This window comes from Arachis ipaensis, chromosome B09 (assembly GCF_000816755.2).
Source record: "Arachis ipaensis cultivar K30076 chromosome B09, Araip1.1, whole genome shotgun sequence".
Taxonomy (NCBI): Eukaryota; Viridiplantae; Streptophyta; class Magnoliopsida; order Fabales; family Fabaceae; genus Arachis; species Arachis ipaensis.
The window spans coordinates 22252527-22270734 of NC_029793.2; the positions used below are offsets into that span (position 1 = coordinate 22252527).

The 18208-nt window shown below is 34.9% G+C and overlaps 1 protein-coding gene across 1 annotated transcript in view; it reads right to left on the minus strand.

Moving 5' to 3' along the window:
- LOC107618802 overlaps positions 1–790 on the minus strand; it is a 3869-nt gene extending 3079 nt beyond the window's left edge. Inside the window, exon 1 of the mRNA XM_016320965.2 lies at positions 167–790. Coding sequence (XP_016176451.1) covers positions 167–608 — 442 coding nt within the window. The 5' untranslated portion in view covers positions 609–790. The remainder of the gene's footprint in view (positions 1–166) is intronic.

The following is an 18208-nucleotide window of genomic DNA, read 5'->3' on the forward strand; positions in this document are numbered from 1 at the left end:
TTTCGAGAACTAAATTTTAAATATGATAATTAAATAAATACTTTTTTTTTTTCATAAAAAGAAAGGACAGAAACATTTTAAATGAACTACGTATGCTATTACGATACGGAAGGTAGTGCGAATGTCGAATACACGAAGCAGTTGAACAGAGAAAAGAAGAGCTTACTTGGACCGCTGAGTTGCGTAAGAAAGAGCCTCTGCCACGTGGACAAATCATATGCGGAAAGTGCACTATACCGGTTTCCAAACACATCGGCGTGAACAACGAGAACCCGGTTCCTCTGCGTGTCGACCGAGATTCCAAGGGACGAGTTTCCGGCCAAATTCACTTCCATCACCGTTGTCACCTCCTCCAACAGAACCTCCTTCTCCGCCTCTTCCGGCACCCGAACCTCGCCTACACCGCCTTCGAAGAATGAGACGATGAAGCGACGATTAGTTGGGTCCCACTTGGCGCACTCCCTCAGCCACCCTCCAGTGCCGTGGTAGTTGTACACGTGGGTTGACGGTTGGGCTCGTTCGAGGGATACGATGATGCCTAAGGGAATGGCCATCAGGACCACCAGGACGGCGAGGGATTTTAGGGAGAAGAGAGAGGAGAGAGCCATGAGAAACAGAGGAAGAGTTTGGTGGTGGTGGATGTGAGGAGAGGGTGTTCTCGTTCCGATGAAATATTGAAAATGGTTTTGGGAGATTGCTGAGATGGTTGTGTTGTTTGGAAAAGAGGGAGTGAGTTTGGTGGCAATTGGGTGAAAGGACGGTGCTATTGGAAGTGGTCTTCTTGGTCAAAACAAAAAAATTAGAGCATTTATCCAAATTCGTTCCTAAGGAATTTTAAAAGAGAAATGCTAGAGGTAGTAACTTTTGTGATTTGTAGTTATTAAGTAGTCATTAATAATGGTTTTAATGGTGTGAAATTTTATCTAATGACTCACTTTTTTTACTAGTTACTGGTCAGAATTTAACAAAATTGCTGCTTTACTGGCCTCCTAAACTTTTCCATTTTAAAATAAAAATTTAGTTTTTAACTAAAATTAATTATTCTGTTAATCTTTAACGTTTTAATTTGTAGGGACTCATTTTGTTTAATAAATTTTTTATTCAGGAATCTATGTGTCAGATAAACTGTTTAGTTGGGAATAAAAAAGTTTAATGATTTTGTTATTTTGTATTGTATTAAGAGCAGACAACTAAGAATGTGTTTGGATTGTGGTTTGTCAAATTAGAATTTGAATAAAAGTGATTTTATAGAATTGATTTTGGACAAAAGTAAGTTTGTATCAACATAATTTATGTTTGGTAATTCTATACTAAAATTGATTTTGATAAAATAAATATTGTTTGGATAATATTAGTTAAAATTACTTTTAGATAAATAATTACTATAAAAGACATGATATTAAATTATAATATTTTTTTATACATGTTTAATTTTTTTAATACTTTTTTATATGTTTTTATATAGTATATTTTTAGTACTCTTTTTTAGTATGCTATAATTTTTTACTATTATTATTATTTATGGTTAGTTTTTTTATTTAATTTGTTCTACCTAACGAGATCAATAATTCCTATTATAAAAAGATAACAATAATAAACATGATATACAAAAAACAACAACAATAAAATTATACAATATCACCAAAAAATTAACAAAAACAATCTTAAAAATTTTTCATCTTCATATTTTTTTTGTATAATAAGAATTATATAAATAATACAATAATATGTATAAATGATAAAATTGGTAAAAAAAAATAAATAAATATTAAATGCTAATGGCTAAAAGTCCGTTAGTGTAATGCAGAAGTTAGAAATTGTTGCTTCTTATAAACGTGGTTTTGTGACCAAAATCACTTCTGTGTTTATAGAGAGAAAAATTAGTCAAACCAAAAATTGAAATTTTCAAGAAACTGTAACGTGCTTTCCCCCTCCTAACGTAATTGCCAAACATACTCTAACATGTCAAGCCGTGTTACACCTCCATCAACATTCAGGCCTCCAAGACCTAAACAACCAATTAGGAGGCCACATCCTACTCCAGCACCTACCCCACTATCTGCTCCAGCACCCTCTCTAGGTCCAACCATCTCCGAAGCACCACAAAGGCCTATTGTGTAGAATAGGAGTTAAATAATTATTTCTGGGTCATGAACAATAATTCATAAACTCCTATGAATCTTTCGATTTATTTTATGAAATTGGAGAATAGGAGTTGAGGGCTGACAAGAAAAAATTGCAAGTAAGTTAATGATGAAAAGGGGAAGAAGAAAGGGATTGTACTTTCTGTTATAAGTGAAAATTTTTCTAAGAATATATGAAATATTTGCATAAAGAGAATTGGTTAAATATCCTTTTAAAAAATTTTGTCCTAACTTAATTTTATATTTTTGTTTGCCAAAGTTTTAAATATAAAAATTTCAAGGATGTTTCAAGTTTTTAATGATGATGAGGTAAAGAAATTGTTCATGCTACTCTCCAACACAAGCAATTAGTATCCTCATATTTTATCAATACACATCTTTTATTTTTCGCTAATTTTTATAAATTCGGTTTTCGTTCTTTTTTTTTATGATGTTGAATACCCTCAAAGTTGGCAGCTTTTTTCTTTTTGCATTTTGATCAACAACTGTTTGTAATTTTATTTCTTTGTTAGTGTGTTCAAATAGTGAAGGAGACATGGGGGTTCAAGTAGGAGGCATGCAAGGCACTATACCGTTACACTTGGGCTCTCGGGACAAAGTGTTGAGGCAACACATTTAGTTCATAAGAAGTCTTCATGGCACAAACTTCTTGCCTTCATTGGTGCCCACAAAAATTTTTTTAATTGAGGTAATCTCATACAGAAGTTATAAAAACTCTCAACTATACAAGTTTAGATTGAAAATCGATCAAATTTATGATTCTACAAATAAACTTTTATAAGTTTGAGTTTAATTATTGAAGTTTAGGTATGAAACATGTATAATTTGGTCGTAGCATCATTAGTAGAGTAATTAGCTATAAGTAGAAATAATTTAAATAATAGTTAGAAAAGTTATGATGGATTATGATGAGAAATGAAATTTAAGTCTCACTTTCTTAAATTTTCTTTCAAATGTTTGAAATTTGTATTGGCTTTTTGTTTACCGTATTTTAGCTAAAGCTTCTGAGTATGCTTTTGGCATTTGACAAAATCATGAGTTTCTTAAGTAGTTTTGATAAGTGAATTTCGAATCCAAACAATGCTCCTTACTTGCAATGAAGGAAAATCAAAGGAAAAGAAAGAATGAATGAAAAAATAGGATTTTGACTTTGTATGTCCCTGGACAAATTAAACTTGCCTAGTAACATGTAAATAATTCATTATGAGACATATCTAAAACTCTTAATTTAAATGCAGCACATTATTGAGTAATGAACTAATGATATCCAACCATAGTAATATATTATTTTATTTGTAATTGTGAATTTGTATTAAAATAAAGCTTTATACCTATTTTATTCATAGTTGATAAGTGATATTTGTTTGGTAGATAGTGTTAAGTAACATAACCACTTGTGATTTGTGATGATGGCTCCAACGCCTTCTCCATTCCTTCTATAAAAAAAAATAGGATTGATAAGGCATAAGATTGTTTAGATCAATTTATATTGTCTTGTCTTTGTTTTCTTATCCTTGGGTTTTTTCATTTCCAATTTGATAATATCGAACAACCAAGAAGATAGTTCTTAGCGGTTTGGGATTTGGCGAATAACAACAGAGGGGACCGAGGAGGTTTCATCTAATTTTCAGGAGAATGTCATTCCAGAAGTAAGCATATTATTGTAAATTTGATGGAAATTGAAGAAAGAGTATTTTTTAGGACAACCTCTTGGCATCAATTATGTATTATTATAGTAATGGATTGTTTCAGGTGGAAGAGGACCCGATAACAAATGAGACCTTTGTTGCAGAGACGGAATCCGTTCCGATTGGTACTAGTCAGTCAACGATCAAAGAGATGTCATCGTTCTTGATGGAGGTAGGGCACTGCAAGAAGGCAGGATCTGAGGGAGACATTATATGGCAAATTTTTGTGTGCTCGCGATAAGGTGAAAAAGATGTAAAGCATGTTATAAAACTGATAGAAGATGGATCCTAGACCAGTAACGCAATGCGGGTGTAATGCACTAATAAAAGTCCATGTTGACTTGAGGAACAGGCGATGGTACATGGAGTTCTTCTCCGATGAACATAACCATGACATGTTAGAGGCAAGGTTTAGGGGAATGATGCAGTCTCACCGGACAATAAAAATGGGGGATTTACACTAGATTAATACAATGAGAAGCTCTGGCCTTCGAGTTCCGACAATATTTTAGGCTTTCACAAACCAAAGTGGTGGATTTATGATGGTTGGTTTTGAGGTGAAAGACATCTATAATGCAATTGAGAAGCAAAGAAGAGCTGGAGCCAGCGACACAGATAATGCACTAAAGTATTTACAAATGTTGAAGAGTCGTGACCCCTGTATGTTTTGGAATTATTCGTTGGATGAATAGGGGAGGCTGCATAATATATTTTGGTGTGATGGCACAAGTCAGTATGGTTTCAGTGTTTTCAGAGATCTTATGGGGTTTGATGTGACGCATAGGAGGAATAAGTACAAATGTCCTCTTGTGGTATTCTCTGGAGTGGATCACCATATGCGTACTGTTGTGTTTGGATGCGCAGTTCTCTCGAAGGAAGGGGAGGAAAGCTATATGTGGTTGTTTCGGGCATTTCTAGAGGCCATGAAAGGAAAGGCTCCTAAGTCCGTTATTACCGATGGTGATGATAAACCACTATTTCATGGTTTATCTTGTGCTAAATTGAGTGGTTTTTATCAACTCTTTACCCACTTATTCATACTATTCGCATGGTTTTACATTTGCCTTCCTAATTATGTGCTTTGATTGAAAACATGCTTCTTTGGCCTTAAGTTCCCTATGTTTAAATCCTCTCTTATTACCATTAGATGCCTTGATATGTGTGTTAAGTGATTTCAGAGATTACAGGGCAGGAATGGCTCAGAGGATGGAAATGAAGCATGCAAAAGTGGAAGGAATACAAGAAGTTGGAGAAATTGTTAAGTTGTCCAGCCTGACCTATTCGCACTCAAACGGCTATAACTTTAGCCATAGAGGTCCAAACGATGCGGTTCTAGTTGCGTTGAAAAGCCAACGTCCGGGGCTTCAATTTAATATATAATATGCCATAGTTTCCCTAACGCTAGGCGACGTGAACGCGTGCTTCATGCGGACGCGTCGCAGTGACGAAAATCAGCGTGACAGCTTTTTTCTCCAGCGATTTCTAGGCTGTTTCCGACCCAGTTTGCGGCCCAGAAAATACAGATAGAGGCTATAAAGTGGGGGAATCCATCCATTCATGAGGACAAGCTTTCATATTCATAATTTTAGGATTAGATGTAGTTTTTAGAGAGAGAGGTTCTCTCCTCTCTCTTAGGATTTAGTTTTAGGATTTAGGATTATTTCTTCTTCATCACAGGTTCAATGTTCCTTTTAATTATTTTCTCAAATTAATTTATGAACTCTTCCATGTTATATATGATTCTCTTAATTAATGTTATTTGAGGTATTTCAGTTTATGATTGCTTTCTTTTATTTATGTTACTGTTGCTTCCAATCTGAAGACATTTTTATTCGAGTAAATTTACTTTTTTCTTTTTGGTCTTGGTTAAGTAATTGGTAATTCATGAGTTATCAAACTCATTGTTGATTGAAAATTAGAATTCTTCAAAAATTAATTCGAGTTCCAATAACTCTAGCCTTTCCCAAGGAAAGACTAGGACCTGAGGAATCAAAAATTAATTCATCCACTTAACTTACCTTCATAGTTAGAGGTTAACAAAGTGGGAGAAAAAAATTCAATTCTCATTACAATTGATAAAGATAACTAAGATAGGACTTCCAGTTCTTATACCTTGCCAAGAGTTTATTTTATTATTATTATTTTATTTTTCTTATCATTTAACATACTGGTTCATTACTTTCAAAACTCCCAATTTACAAGACTCATAACCAATAATAAGAACATACTTCCCTGTAATTCCTTGAGAAGACAACCCGAGGTTTAAATACTCGGTTATCAATTTTAAAAGGGTTTGTTACTTGTGACAACCAAAACTTTTGTAAGAAAGGTTGATTGCTTGATTTAGTAACTATACTTGCAACGAGAGTTTACTATAACCTCTAAACCATCAATCTTCAGTTCTTCAGGTGATCAAGCCACGAAGAGTGCAAATAAAGTTGTATTTCCAGAAGCGCATCATAGGTTGTGCAGCTAGCACTTGCTACGCAATACGATCAATCGAGTAGGTATTCCACAGTTTTTGACCAAGTTTCGTCTTTGTTTAATGGGGGATTTGGAGGTCGATGACTTTGAAGATTTTTGGAATGATGCATTTGAAGAATTTGGATTGCAATAAAATTCATGGGTCAATGATATGTATGAGAAGAAACATATGTGGTCGAATGTCCACATTAGGGGTAAGTTCTTTGCTGGGCTTAAGATAACATCAAGGTGTGAGGCACTGAATATGCAGATAGGGAAGTTTATATACAACGGCTACAAGTTTAGGGAATTTATTGAGCATTTCCAACAATATTTAGAATTCATGCGTAGGAGAGTAGTGGTTGCTGATTACAAATCTGCTTATGGAGATCCGGTTGTGAAAACAAGATTGGAGGAGTTAGAGCGGTTTGTAGCAATAGTATACACAAGAGGTCTATGTCTTATTTTCGGGAGGTGTTATTACTAGCTAGCAATGTCATAGTAGTTTCTTCGAAGAAGACAAGCACGTGTACATTGTTTGAGGTGGCCATGTATTGCCAAGGTAGATCATGGAACGTTTCTTAGGGAGAGATGGATGATGAATTTAGATATTCTTGCTTGCGCATAAAATCCTTTGGAATCCCCTGTATGCACATAGTTGGTGTGCTTGTTAGACTTAACATAGTTGTTATTCCAGATAGTCTTATACTAGGTCATTGGACAAAGAAGGCAAAACAACCGCCGATAAATAACCATGTTTTTAGTGGAGAGATTCCTGATGCAGCCTATATGAGTATGCATACGGCAATGCTCGATGACTATAGAGAACTAGTCAAGCTTTCTTGTAGTTACTTTGATGATTACTTCGAGGTGAAGACCAAAATAGCTAATGAACAAGAAGCGTTAAGAGAAAAGATCCAGAAAAGGTTGGCCACCACTGCCGAAGGCGGGGGCGATGATGCGTCCATACATGGTCCTCCGAGAGCCAGGCATAAAGGGTGTGGTCGTCATGTTGTGACTACTCGTGGGAGGTATCGGCGTGTCCAACGATGCAGAAAGTGTGACAAAGCTGGCCATAATGCTCGTAGATGTGTCGACAGAATGGTGACGACACCACAGATGAATTACATGCCATGGGATCATCGTACAACATGGACGAATCACAAGAAGTTGAGGCTTCGCAACAGATGGAATACGATGGTCTGAGCTTCTAAATGAGTGTGAAGAGGTATTAAGTTATGTTGTATTATTGTTTCATTGTTTTCTGAATTTCATTGCGTGCTTTGGATAATTAGTATTTGTTGTGGTGTTAGTTAAAAAAAATGTGGGTTGGGGTGTGGTTATTAGTTATATGTGTAAGAGTACAGATAGAGTTGGGGATTTTGCGGCATCTAGTTCAGTATTAGATAGAGCAGACAGTTCAAAAGAAGGCTGAATTCTCTGTCACTTCCGTACTTTTGTAACTTCTCTTTAGCTTATTCATTGAATTGCTTAGAAAGTCTTTCCCTGACCTTGGTATGATGTCTTGAATTGAGAAAAACATCATATTATTGGACTGAAGTTGAGTTTTTTGTTTTCCCAATTTTGGTGTGCATTTACAGGATTGCTGCCAGAGGACTATAGTAAACAAGCAGCCCCCTGTCAAACGGCTGTCTGGTGCGCGAAATTAGAACTCGCACAACTTTACCAGCAAGTGCACCGGGTCGTCCAAGTAATATCTCAGGTGAGTGAGGATCGATTCCACGAGGATTGTTGAATTGAGCAAGCAGTAGTTGTCTTATAAGACTTAGTTAGGTAAATAGAAAAAGAGTTGTTGTTGTTGAATTCGCATAAAGCAAAATAATAAAGAAAGCAGTAAGGAACTGGTGTAAAACAATAATGAGAAAACAGTTAAGGTCTCAGAGATGTTTATCTTTCCGGATTAATACTTCTTACTAACTATTTTAACAATGAATGATTCATTCTATGGCAAACCATGAGTGATTAAAGCCTAATGTCTTAGCGAGTTAATCTCCCCAAATCTTACTAAAATGCCACAGACAAAGTCAATTCTTTCATATAAGAGGGTAAAGTTCAGAAATTTAGTTTAGCACCACAGAAATCTTAATTACCCAAAGCTAACAAGATTTCATGTCATATATCCCAATCAGCCGCAGGTAACCCTCAGTTTGGGAGGAGTGTTTTCAAGCTGTAGCCCAAGCGAGATAGCTCTGTCGAAAATCACAAGTGCTCATGTAGAATAAGGGGTCATACTGTTGTTCCACCCCAGATTCATAAAATTAAGAATGAAAATAACACCTTAGAATGGAATCAAACATTAATTAAAATAGAAGAGTAATAATATTAATCCATAGAAATAAGCAGAGCTCCTAACCTTTAACCAAGAGGTTTAGTTACTCATACTTTACAGAGAAAACAAAATAAATGTAAAGAAGATCTGCTTGGATCTGAATGCCTATAAACCTAAGTGATCTCCTCTTTAAATAATAAAATCTAAACCTAAAAGATGTTAATTGAAATTTAAAAGTTACAAGAATAAGATAAGATAAGTCAAGGAGTGCTAAAATCCACTTTGGGACCCACTTTGGTGATTGCTTCGGTTCTGCCTGGCATTCAGCGCCAATCTGGGAATTGAACGCCCATAGGGAGGCAGAGTGTGTTGGTCCTTACTCCCTGGCTGGCGTTGAACGCCAGTTTTGGGCGTTCAACGCTGGGCTTGCTCCTCTTTGGGCGCTAAACGCCAGGTTTGGACGTTTAGCGTTAGATTTGGCAGTGATTCTGGAAAAGAAGTATAAACTATCATATATCATTAGAAAGCTCTGAAAGTTAGCTTTCTAACGCCATTGAGATCGTTTCAATTGGATCTGTGTAGCTCAAGTTATGCTCGTTGGAATGCAACGAGGTCAGAATTGACAGCATCTGCTATCCTTTCTTCGTCTTTGCACAAGACTCTGCCAAATTCGCCCAAAATTTACCTAAAATCATAAAAATAACACAAAAACTCAAAGTAGTATCCAAAGATGAATTTTTTACTAAAACGTAGTAAAACCTAATCAAATATAACTAAAAACAACTAGAAAATGCTAGGAAAAAGGGTATAAGATGCTCACGCATCACTGTCCATGGTACCTAGATCACCACAAGAGAATTCTGAGACTAGCTCTAGAGAAGTGTAATATTACGTATTTGATATTCCCATTATGATGTTATTGTCCATGCTTACTTTGTTGGTAATGTGCTAATGTGCTGATATACTTGATACCTATCTTAATATTTATTTGGGTTTATTCTATGAAAAATGAACTATACAACTTCACTTTGTTAATGTTGATGGTAATTTGTGTGTGTCATTTTAACAGGATTGAAACCTGGCTCTGATAACAAAGAAGGTTTCCAATATTTTTTTGGACATTTTAATGATATACGTTGAACTTTTTTGTTAATGAGTTTGGGTCAAATGAAGTTTTTTTTTTTAGTTTAACTATAAAGTAGTCAAGTGGGCCTATTTGTTTGAGATTTCATTATAAAGGATACCCAACGATTATGTAGAATTTTCTTTTGCTAGGCCTTGGAACTTACACAATTTCTGCTGTCAAAAAAGAAAAAGAACTTACACAATTTCTTGGAGAAAAGAAAAAGGAAAAAACTCTTTTTAAGATTGTTCTTTTTTCTGATGAGGGAAATTAATCAAATTATTAACGAATGATAATTAAGATTATATTAAACTTACGATCAACTTCCAACTATGAAATTTTCACATCAATAGAATTCAACATTTTTTAAAAGGAAAAGCTAAAATACAACTTTATGCTCCTTACATACACACAAACAGCTTACAAAAATAAACTCCCTAAGTTGATTCTTTTTTGTTTACTGTTTTATCCATCCATCTACTTATGCAGCTTTTTGTCATTAATGTTGTACATTAATTTATCCGAATTAAAGACCACAAAATGAATGAACAACACCACTCACCAGAATATGATAACAAAAAACAAACACGTATGCAAACAAATTGCAACATAGACAAAACACACAAACAAGACCCCATACTCTAATTAGCTAATTTGTCCAACTCATATAATTAAAAGATTTTCAAGGCATTCATTAGTTTCTATGAAGTGCTCATGCCCACACACACCCTACATAGAGAGAAAAAGACAACATAATAAACCACTATTCTAGCATTCTTGAATATATAATTTGAACCAGTTGTGTGAATTGAATAATTAGATAAGCCATAAGACTAGATCCATTATATCATGCATGTCTCATAATGTGCTCATAAACTAGCATAACATGTAGATATTAATATTTAGCATCAGTAGTTGTTGATAATAGTTCTCACAACAACAATGACATGCATAGCTAACATGGAAGAAATTAAAAAAACTACATGTGCACTTGCATGCTAATGATCCATTGACATAGTTCAGCTAATTTAGATGGCCATCATGGATGTTGAAACTATATTCGGGTAACAAAAAAATGGACATCTAATTTGGCGCTAATATTGTTCATGGACGATGCTAGCATATAGTGCACTAATAACATTAATTCTTCTACTAATTATATGACAGTAACCAAAATATTAAACATTCATAATACTAAGACATAAGTAGGTTCCTAGGGCATGCATATAACAAGCATAGGTGCTGATGGTAAGATTTCTCTTGCAGTCTTTCAAAAATTCCAATCAACTAAGGACCACTGAAAAAATTCATCTCGCATTTCATTGAAGTGCTCCGTAGCCAATGCAAGTGCAGTGTCCATCCTTATCTTGTCAGCTATACAGTCAATATTGTTCTGAAAAAGTGAGTGACAAATTAAGATAATGTTAGATTTACTTATGCCATCTCTAGTAGGCTTAGATAATGCGAAGACAAAAAAATTAAGGGAAAGAAAACCTTTCATTGTCCAATAGGGTTTAGAGTAAACAACTGCTCCATTTGGAGCCAAAGAAGCATCCACAGTTTGTCATAATAGTTGCATGGATAATCATATTATAGAGCCGATCATGATTCAATGAAGATAATATTAACAAAAAGTCAGCAACTCTCAGAATAGCTTACCAATTGTTCATATTTGGAACCCCAAGGACAAAGTTTGGGTGTCATTCAACTAGAGGTGGTCTACCGCCTAAAACATTCAGGTTAGGATACAAGACCTTCATGACCTTATCTAGTGCCCTTGCCTACATATAAAGCATAGAAGAGGACTATGAAAAATGTTGATGTGCTCATAATGGCAGAATAGAGACACTTGGTAATGCCAAGAGGGAAAAAATGTTATTTACATGAGTCAAGTAAAGCTAGCTATAGCCCAAATAATTGAAAACATGATAATATAGAAAATAAAAGAAACAGTGGCCCGAAGACATAAGTGCTATAAGAAGGATCGTCCCAAAACACAGAATGTTCACCAACAGCAACACAAATTCTTGTTCCCAAAAATAATGCATTAAGCAATCCAAACATGCCAATAATATTCAGAAGAAAACTATCGCATCCGAAAAAAGGCCAAACTAAATCGCATTCAGCTCATTTAATTACCTAAATAACTCCACAGCATAAAAAAAATAAAACAAGACATTCACAACAAATTTGCATGCATGTAAGAATATAATTCAATATATTAACAATCCAATTAATTAGTGGAGCCATAATACAGAAAATGAAAGAAACAGTGGCTCGAAGACATAAGTGTTGCAAGAAGGATGGTCCAAAAACAGAATGTTCGCCAACAGCAACACCAATTCTTGTTTCCAAAAATAATGCATTAAGCGTTCCAAATATGCCCATAATATTTAGAAGAAAACTATCACATAAAAAAAAGGCCAAACTAAATCGCATTTAGCTCATTTAATTTAATTACCTAAGTAACTCCACAGCACAAAAAAATTAAAAATGACATTCACAACAAATTTGCATGCATGCAAGAATATAAGTCAACATATTAACAATCCAACCAACATATTAACAATGCAAGAATATATGGGGTCATACTAACCACATCCGAAGCAACATGAACCCTCCCTATATGGGTTTTAAGTGTTGGAAAACTGTCAAACAGCCATATCGTTCCGTTTGGGATGTCCATTGTCATAAGATAGTAGTGGCTTTCTTTTGAGGGTTTCAGCACATCTTTCATTTTTTAACATAAATTTGAAAAATAGACATGACAATCATGTGAAAACGTATCAGCATGATGCAAACATAAAAATCAATGAAATCCATATGAGGTGTACTTACATATTTTAGAGCAGTTGGTTTGGGGAAGTAATCATCAGCATAATATGTGATAACATGCTCTATGTCGATTTCCGGGTCTAGTATGAAATTCTATAAGGATGGAGTAAAACAAAGTTTAATCATTTGTGTCCAAAATGTGAATGTTAGTTGGGTTTTGAACTGAATAATCATTGACCAAGAAAATGATTGGGAGGGACCAAATGGTGCATTCATGAAGTAGAGCTTGTGTCCAAGCAGTTTTATAAGACATGAGTTCCATGACAAAGTCTGATGGATCATTCCCTGGCAAAAGGCAGGAGAATGCTTCACGGTCCATAGTATGAGATCCTCTGTTGAAAAGAATCTGATGCGCGGAAATTTTCATCTCTACAAACTCCCTTCGGCAAGTATACTGAATTTGTCGTCAAGTAAAAACTCACAGTAGAGTGAGATCGAATCCCACAGGGATTAATTGGTTGAGCAACTTTAATCAAAGGAATGGTCTAGTTGAACCAAACAGATTTGAGTTGATATTACAGAAATTTAAATGGTGAGAAAAGTAAATAGTAAGAAATGTGAATGACGGAAAGGTAAGTAGCTGAATGTAAAATGTAGAAAGTAAATTGCAGGAAATTAAATGGGAATGGGGGTGATGACATTAAAGTAAACAGAATATAGAGAATGGGAAGATAAGAATAGGGAAGCTCATTGGGTTCAGGAGATGTTGGATTCTCTGGATCAAGTTCATTCTCATCTCTTCCTCAATCCATGCAACTCATTGATCTCTTGGCAATCTTAGGTGATTGAATCCCAATTTCTTGGCAATTCAATCTGCCCAATTCCTTGATCTAATTGCTCATGGGAAGAGATAAAGTACGATCACTGATTATACTACATGTTTTTCTAGATCAAAGCATCGGGAGGATTATATGTCACTATATTTGTCCAACCCCCAACCTAGTCCAACATGAGAAAGCATTTCTAGCATGAACCTCTCATTCCTCTTCCAAGGTTCTGAGGGATTCCAAGTATGAATAGTTTCTCTTCCGAGACAATTGCACAATTGGATGAAGATCGAAAGCTTTCAAGCAAATCAAAGAGAATAAGTAGAAGAGGAACAATAAGAACTACAATTGATCCATTGAATTACAATAGAGCTCCCTAACCCAATGAAGTGGGTTTAGTTGATCATAGCTTTGGAAATGGAAAAGAAGATGTAAAGTGCATTAAAAACTAACTAATTACAGAGAAGAGTAAATGATGAGTGTTTACAATCCTGGATCCCTTCCAGGTTCCAATCCCCCTCTTAGTTCAAAACTACTCCTATATATACTACTTCTCTGATCCTCAATTTAGTCTTCAAGTATCTGGATGTGGGCCCTTGGCCTTAGTTGAAGCAGTTAACAAACTCATTGGGCTTTTCTCAACTTGTTGGAAGAGTTTAGTTGAGGTAGTGATCACGTTAGTTAGGCCGTTAGTGTGAGTAACGTCATGTGTAATTTCTTGGCTCGAAGACGTTAGTGACACCAACGAGCACACTCTTCGATTATGTTAGTGGCATTAACGTTGCCACTAACGGTCCTCTCCTCTTGAATTGCCCATGTTACTAGCCATGTTAGTGGCACTAACTTGGCCACTAACGTGGCTCTTCTCCTGCTTCTTCTTGCTTGAAATTAACCAAACAATTTGCATCAAAGCCTTACTCTAATCACAAGATAATGCCTCATTCATTGCATCCATTAATCCTTGCACTATTCTCATGAAAATGTTTAGAATTCACAATGTTTGATTGAATAAGACATGAATGCATAACTCATCTGAATACTTGCTTATTGCTTAAGAAAATGCATGAAACTAACCTAAAACCTACTCAAAATGGCTTGTGAAACTAGTCAAGATGCCCTGGCATCAGAATCTCATTTGAACTCAATGAAGCACCAAATAAATAGGCTGTTGCCTGAGCCTCCTCAAGGCTATACCGAATTGCCCTCGTAATCTTGAAGTTCGAACGGATGAACTGTTAACACATGGAATGGGCTGTTAAGGTTCAGATAATGGAGGAAGATAAACACCTAATAGTCCATAATCAATGCTTCTTATCAGCGAAAATGTAACCCCCACAGCAGCGCAACTCAACTTTAGTGGTGGTTCTCGTGTTGGCTTGCGCATCTTACCACTCCCCTTCATATCTTGTAGAGAGCGTTGAGCAATCTTTGCAATCTTCGAAGGTTTTGGTGTTCCAAGCAAGGAAGGTGCATGACATCCAGCATTCTCATCAAGCCCACCCTTGATAAGTTGAAAATAAAAGGAACCTCTACATTAAGAACGAGGGATGAGTTTAAAACATGTTCATGGAGAATGCGGTAAACATAATTACCATCACTTTACCCCTCATTTGCATAGCGATGTAGGTGGATTGTACCAGGGCAGATGCTATGGCACCTGAAGAGGAACCTCGGTGCTGGAGTGTTGAACATGCGAGTCTGATCTTGATGAATAATATAGCCCAAGATAATGGTGTCCTCGTTCCAGTTGCCAAGGAGCCTGGAGTGCAGCAAGGGTTCCATAGGGAGTATGGTGTCACCCACAGATTGGTTAGCTAGTTTTTCGGGGATATAGACCTCCTTCTCATGTCTTACAACCAGAATGGCAATGTTCTTGCCACCGACAACAGCATCATCATCAACAACGATGACATCAGAAGCGAAATTGTGAGAGTTGCTCGGTTGTCGATCCTTCTATCTGAATATTTTCAGCGATTGGTCAACCAAACTGAGGGCTCTTTTTAGGTCATCGGCAGTAGCTCCGACCTGCTCGGTGCCCAAGTCTTTTATGAGGAACATATTATCATTACGGTAAGTTAGTTCTACCAACATCGGAAGCAAAATATGGTTATGTAACTCAAGGCTTGTCAAACAGATTTACCTGAAGAACCTTGAACAGATTCTTGGTAAGACCCTCCATGGTTTCATTCAGGACCTTCAACGCAGCACAAACATCACTATCCTGAGAAAACAACACAGATTCACACATTAATATCATATGACTACAACATTACAGTGTAAAATAAATGAGAATGAGTAGCAAGAAGCGATGTACTGCAGGAGGAGGTGATCCATCTTGGTGTTCTCCCACAGCCTTCACTGGCTTATCAGCATCCATGATAGGAGAGAACCAAGTCTTGGGTAGTAAATAGTAAAGCAACAGAAGCACTTTTTGAATGGTGTGAATGGTAAGGTATAATCCTACTGAAACGGGTAGTGAAAGGTAGTCTTGGGAGGTGAGTGAATAGAGGTAATGAGTGAAATTTTTTAAGCCATGTCATAAGGTAGCGTTATGGGAAAAGATGAACCCTAATAGCTACCTTAATCTCCTCTCTAATCTGTAGCAGGAAATCTAACTGTTAAACCATCTTGCATCCTTGGTAAGAATGGAAGAATCTCAGTATGACCTTCACATCTTCTATTCTCCTAACCTGCCAACACCCTACTTGACCTACGTGAATGAGTCATCTTTCAATATCTTCTCTTCTCCTAACCTACCAACACCCTCCTTGACCTATGTGAGTGAGACATGATGGTGTCACTAATCACCCACAACACTCAAAGATTAACTAATATCTTAGCATCGAATCCTTCTATTTGACATCTACATAAAGTTATTATAATTTATTATACTTAATGGGATAAAAAGTTAAGATGTAATTGTTAATGACAAATACAGTTATGAACCCTTGAACAAAGTAATCAAATGGGTAATGTGGTGAAATAAATAAATTTTTTGAACCAAAAAATTCTAATACATTGTTTAAATCCTTTTTTATAGACTATCAACTATTTTTTGTTGAAATAATTTATAATTTGAAATCTTTAATTTTTATTGTGTTCGTTTATATTTTTTCATATTATAATTTTAAATCATTGATTACAATAAAGAAAAATCGTTTCTTTTCAGAAAATTTGGACTCACGTTAGAGGAACAAAAAGGGCTTCAGGCACTAAACTCTTATTATACACTTAAATATTTGTGTCGTCAAGCAATGCATTTGGGCATTATAAGCTCCTGCTATCCAATTTTTAACATGGTGGGAGAGTAATTCGAATAAGAAATACCATAGTTATCTCGCTCATATTCACGCATTCTTCAAGTTTTGATTGAACCTGTCATTTCTAAAGAAGATGCATTATTCCCCCCAATTTATATGTCACTAGAAGCCGTGTATCGCTCGCTAATATGACGAATAATTTAAATCAAATTGACTAAATTCAGTGGATGTTCATAATAATCGTTAATTTACTGTTCATGATAATGATTTAAGTTTAACTTCATCACTAATAACATCTTACACAACTTTTTTCAACTCAATTACAATTGCCACTCATACCACAGCAGACACAGTAAGTACCACTTCTAATTCTACTTAATTATATAATGAAAGAATTAGAAAACGGCGAGAAAGAACAATGAAGACAACAAATTAGTCCTTGCAAGAAGTAGTTTATGCAACTTACCCCTTGCATGCAATTGAAATGCCGTCAATCCTTTTGTTCCTTCATCTTAAACACAGTCGACAACTTTTAAATAATTTCCCCAATCTTGAACACAATCGACAGCTTTTCAAAAATTACTATAGTGTAATAGGAGGTGAAAATAAAATTACGGCAAGTAATTTTTAGGTGTACAAAAGCGTGGGGACTACTTTTAATGATGGTAATAGAGTAGATGGATTTAAATTTCAAAACCTTAAAATTAGTAAAAGAAAATAAAATCTGGAATTGTCTGTGATAAACATGAATTTAAGTAAAAAATAATTATTTATGCCTTTATCTTTTTATAGAGTTTATTTTTGATGTATTGATAATGCAAAATATTTTATACAGTAGTCTAATCATATTTGTTGTTTGTTTTAAAAGACCATTCATGTAGTCAAAGTAAAATTAAGTTATTTTTGTTGATATGACGTTATATATCTGAATGTATGTGTAAAACTGTTTTTATACTGACAGTGAGTTAAAATTAAATTATTTTTATGTTTACAAAAAAAAAAAAGAAAATTGGTATTTGCTTTGCTTTATTTTATTAGCACAAGAAAATATATAATTAATTGAAATATTTTGACAAAATTATTAACAAAAGTAAATATCAAATTTGAAACCATTATTTACAAACAGTGTAGTTTATATATATTGATAAGTTACAAGTAGATGAGCACACAAATTTTAGTAACTACATATATCATGAATAATATTATTATTTAATTGATCTAATTATTATTCATACAATTCTATTAATTAAGTAAATATAGTCTAGTATTTAAATTTTTAATTAAACCTATTTTTGACTTTATAAGAAATACCAGGTGAACAAATTATTTTTGTAATAAACTCTAATCAAGTTTCTTTTTCTTCTTATGCCTCTTGTTTTTCTCTTTTTTCTTCTTCAACTAATTTTTTTTAATCAAATTTTAAGGTTTTGTTTGTCTACAGGAACATGACACTGAAATAGGGACACAAAGACACAAAATCGTATTTGGCAAATGAGATATGGATAGAGACATTGTGTCTAAAGACACTAAATTAGTGTATTTTATGTCCATCCTGACAAGAGGACACATAGACACTAACAAGAGACAACTTATTTTTTATTTTTTTTATTATTCTTGTTAATTTTTCATAATTATATT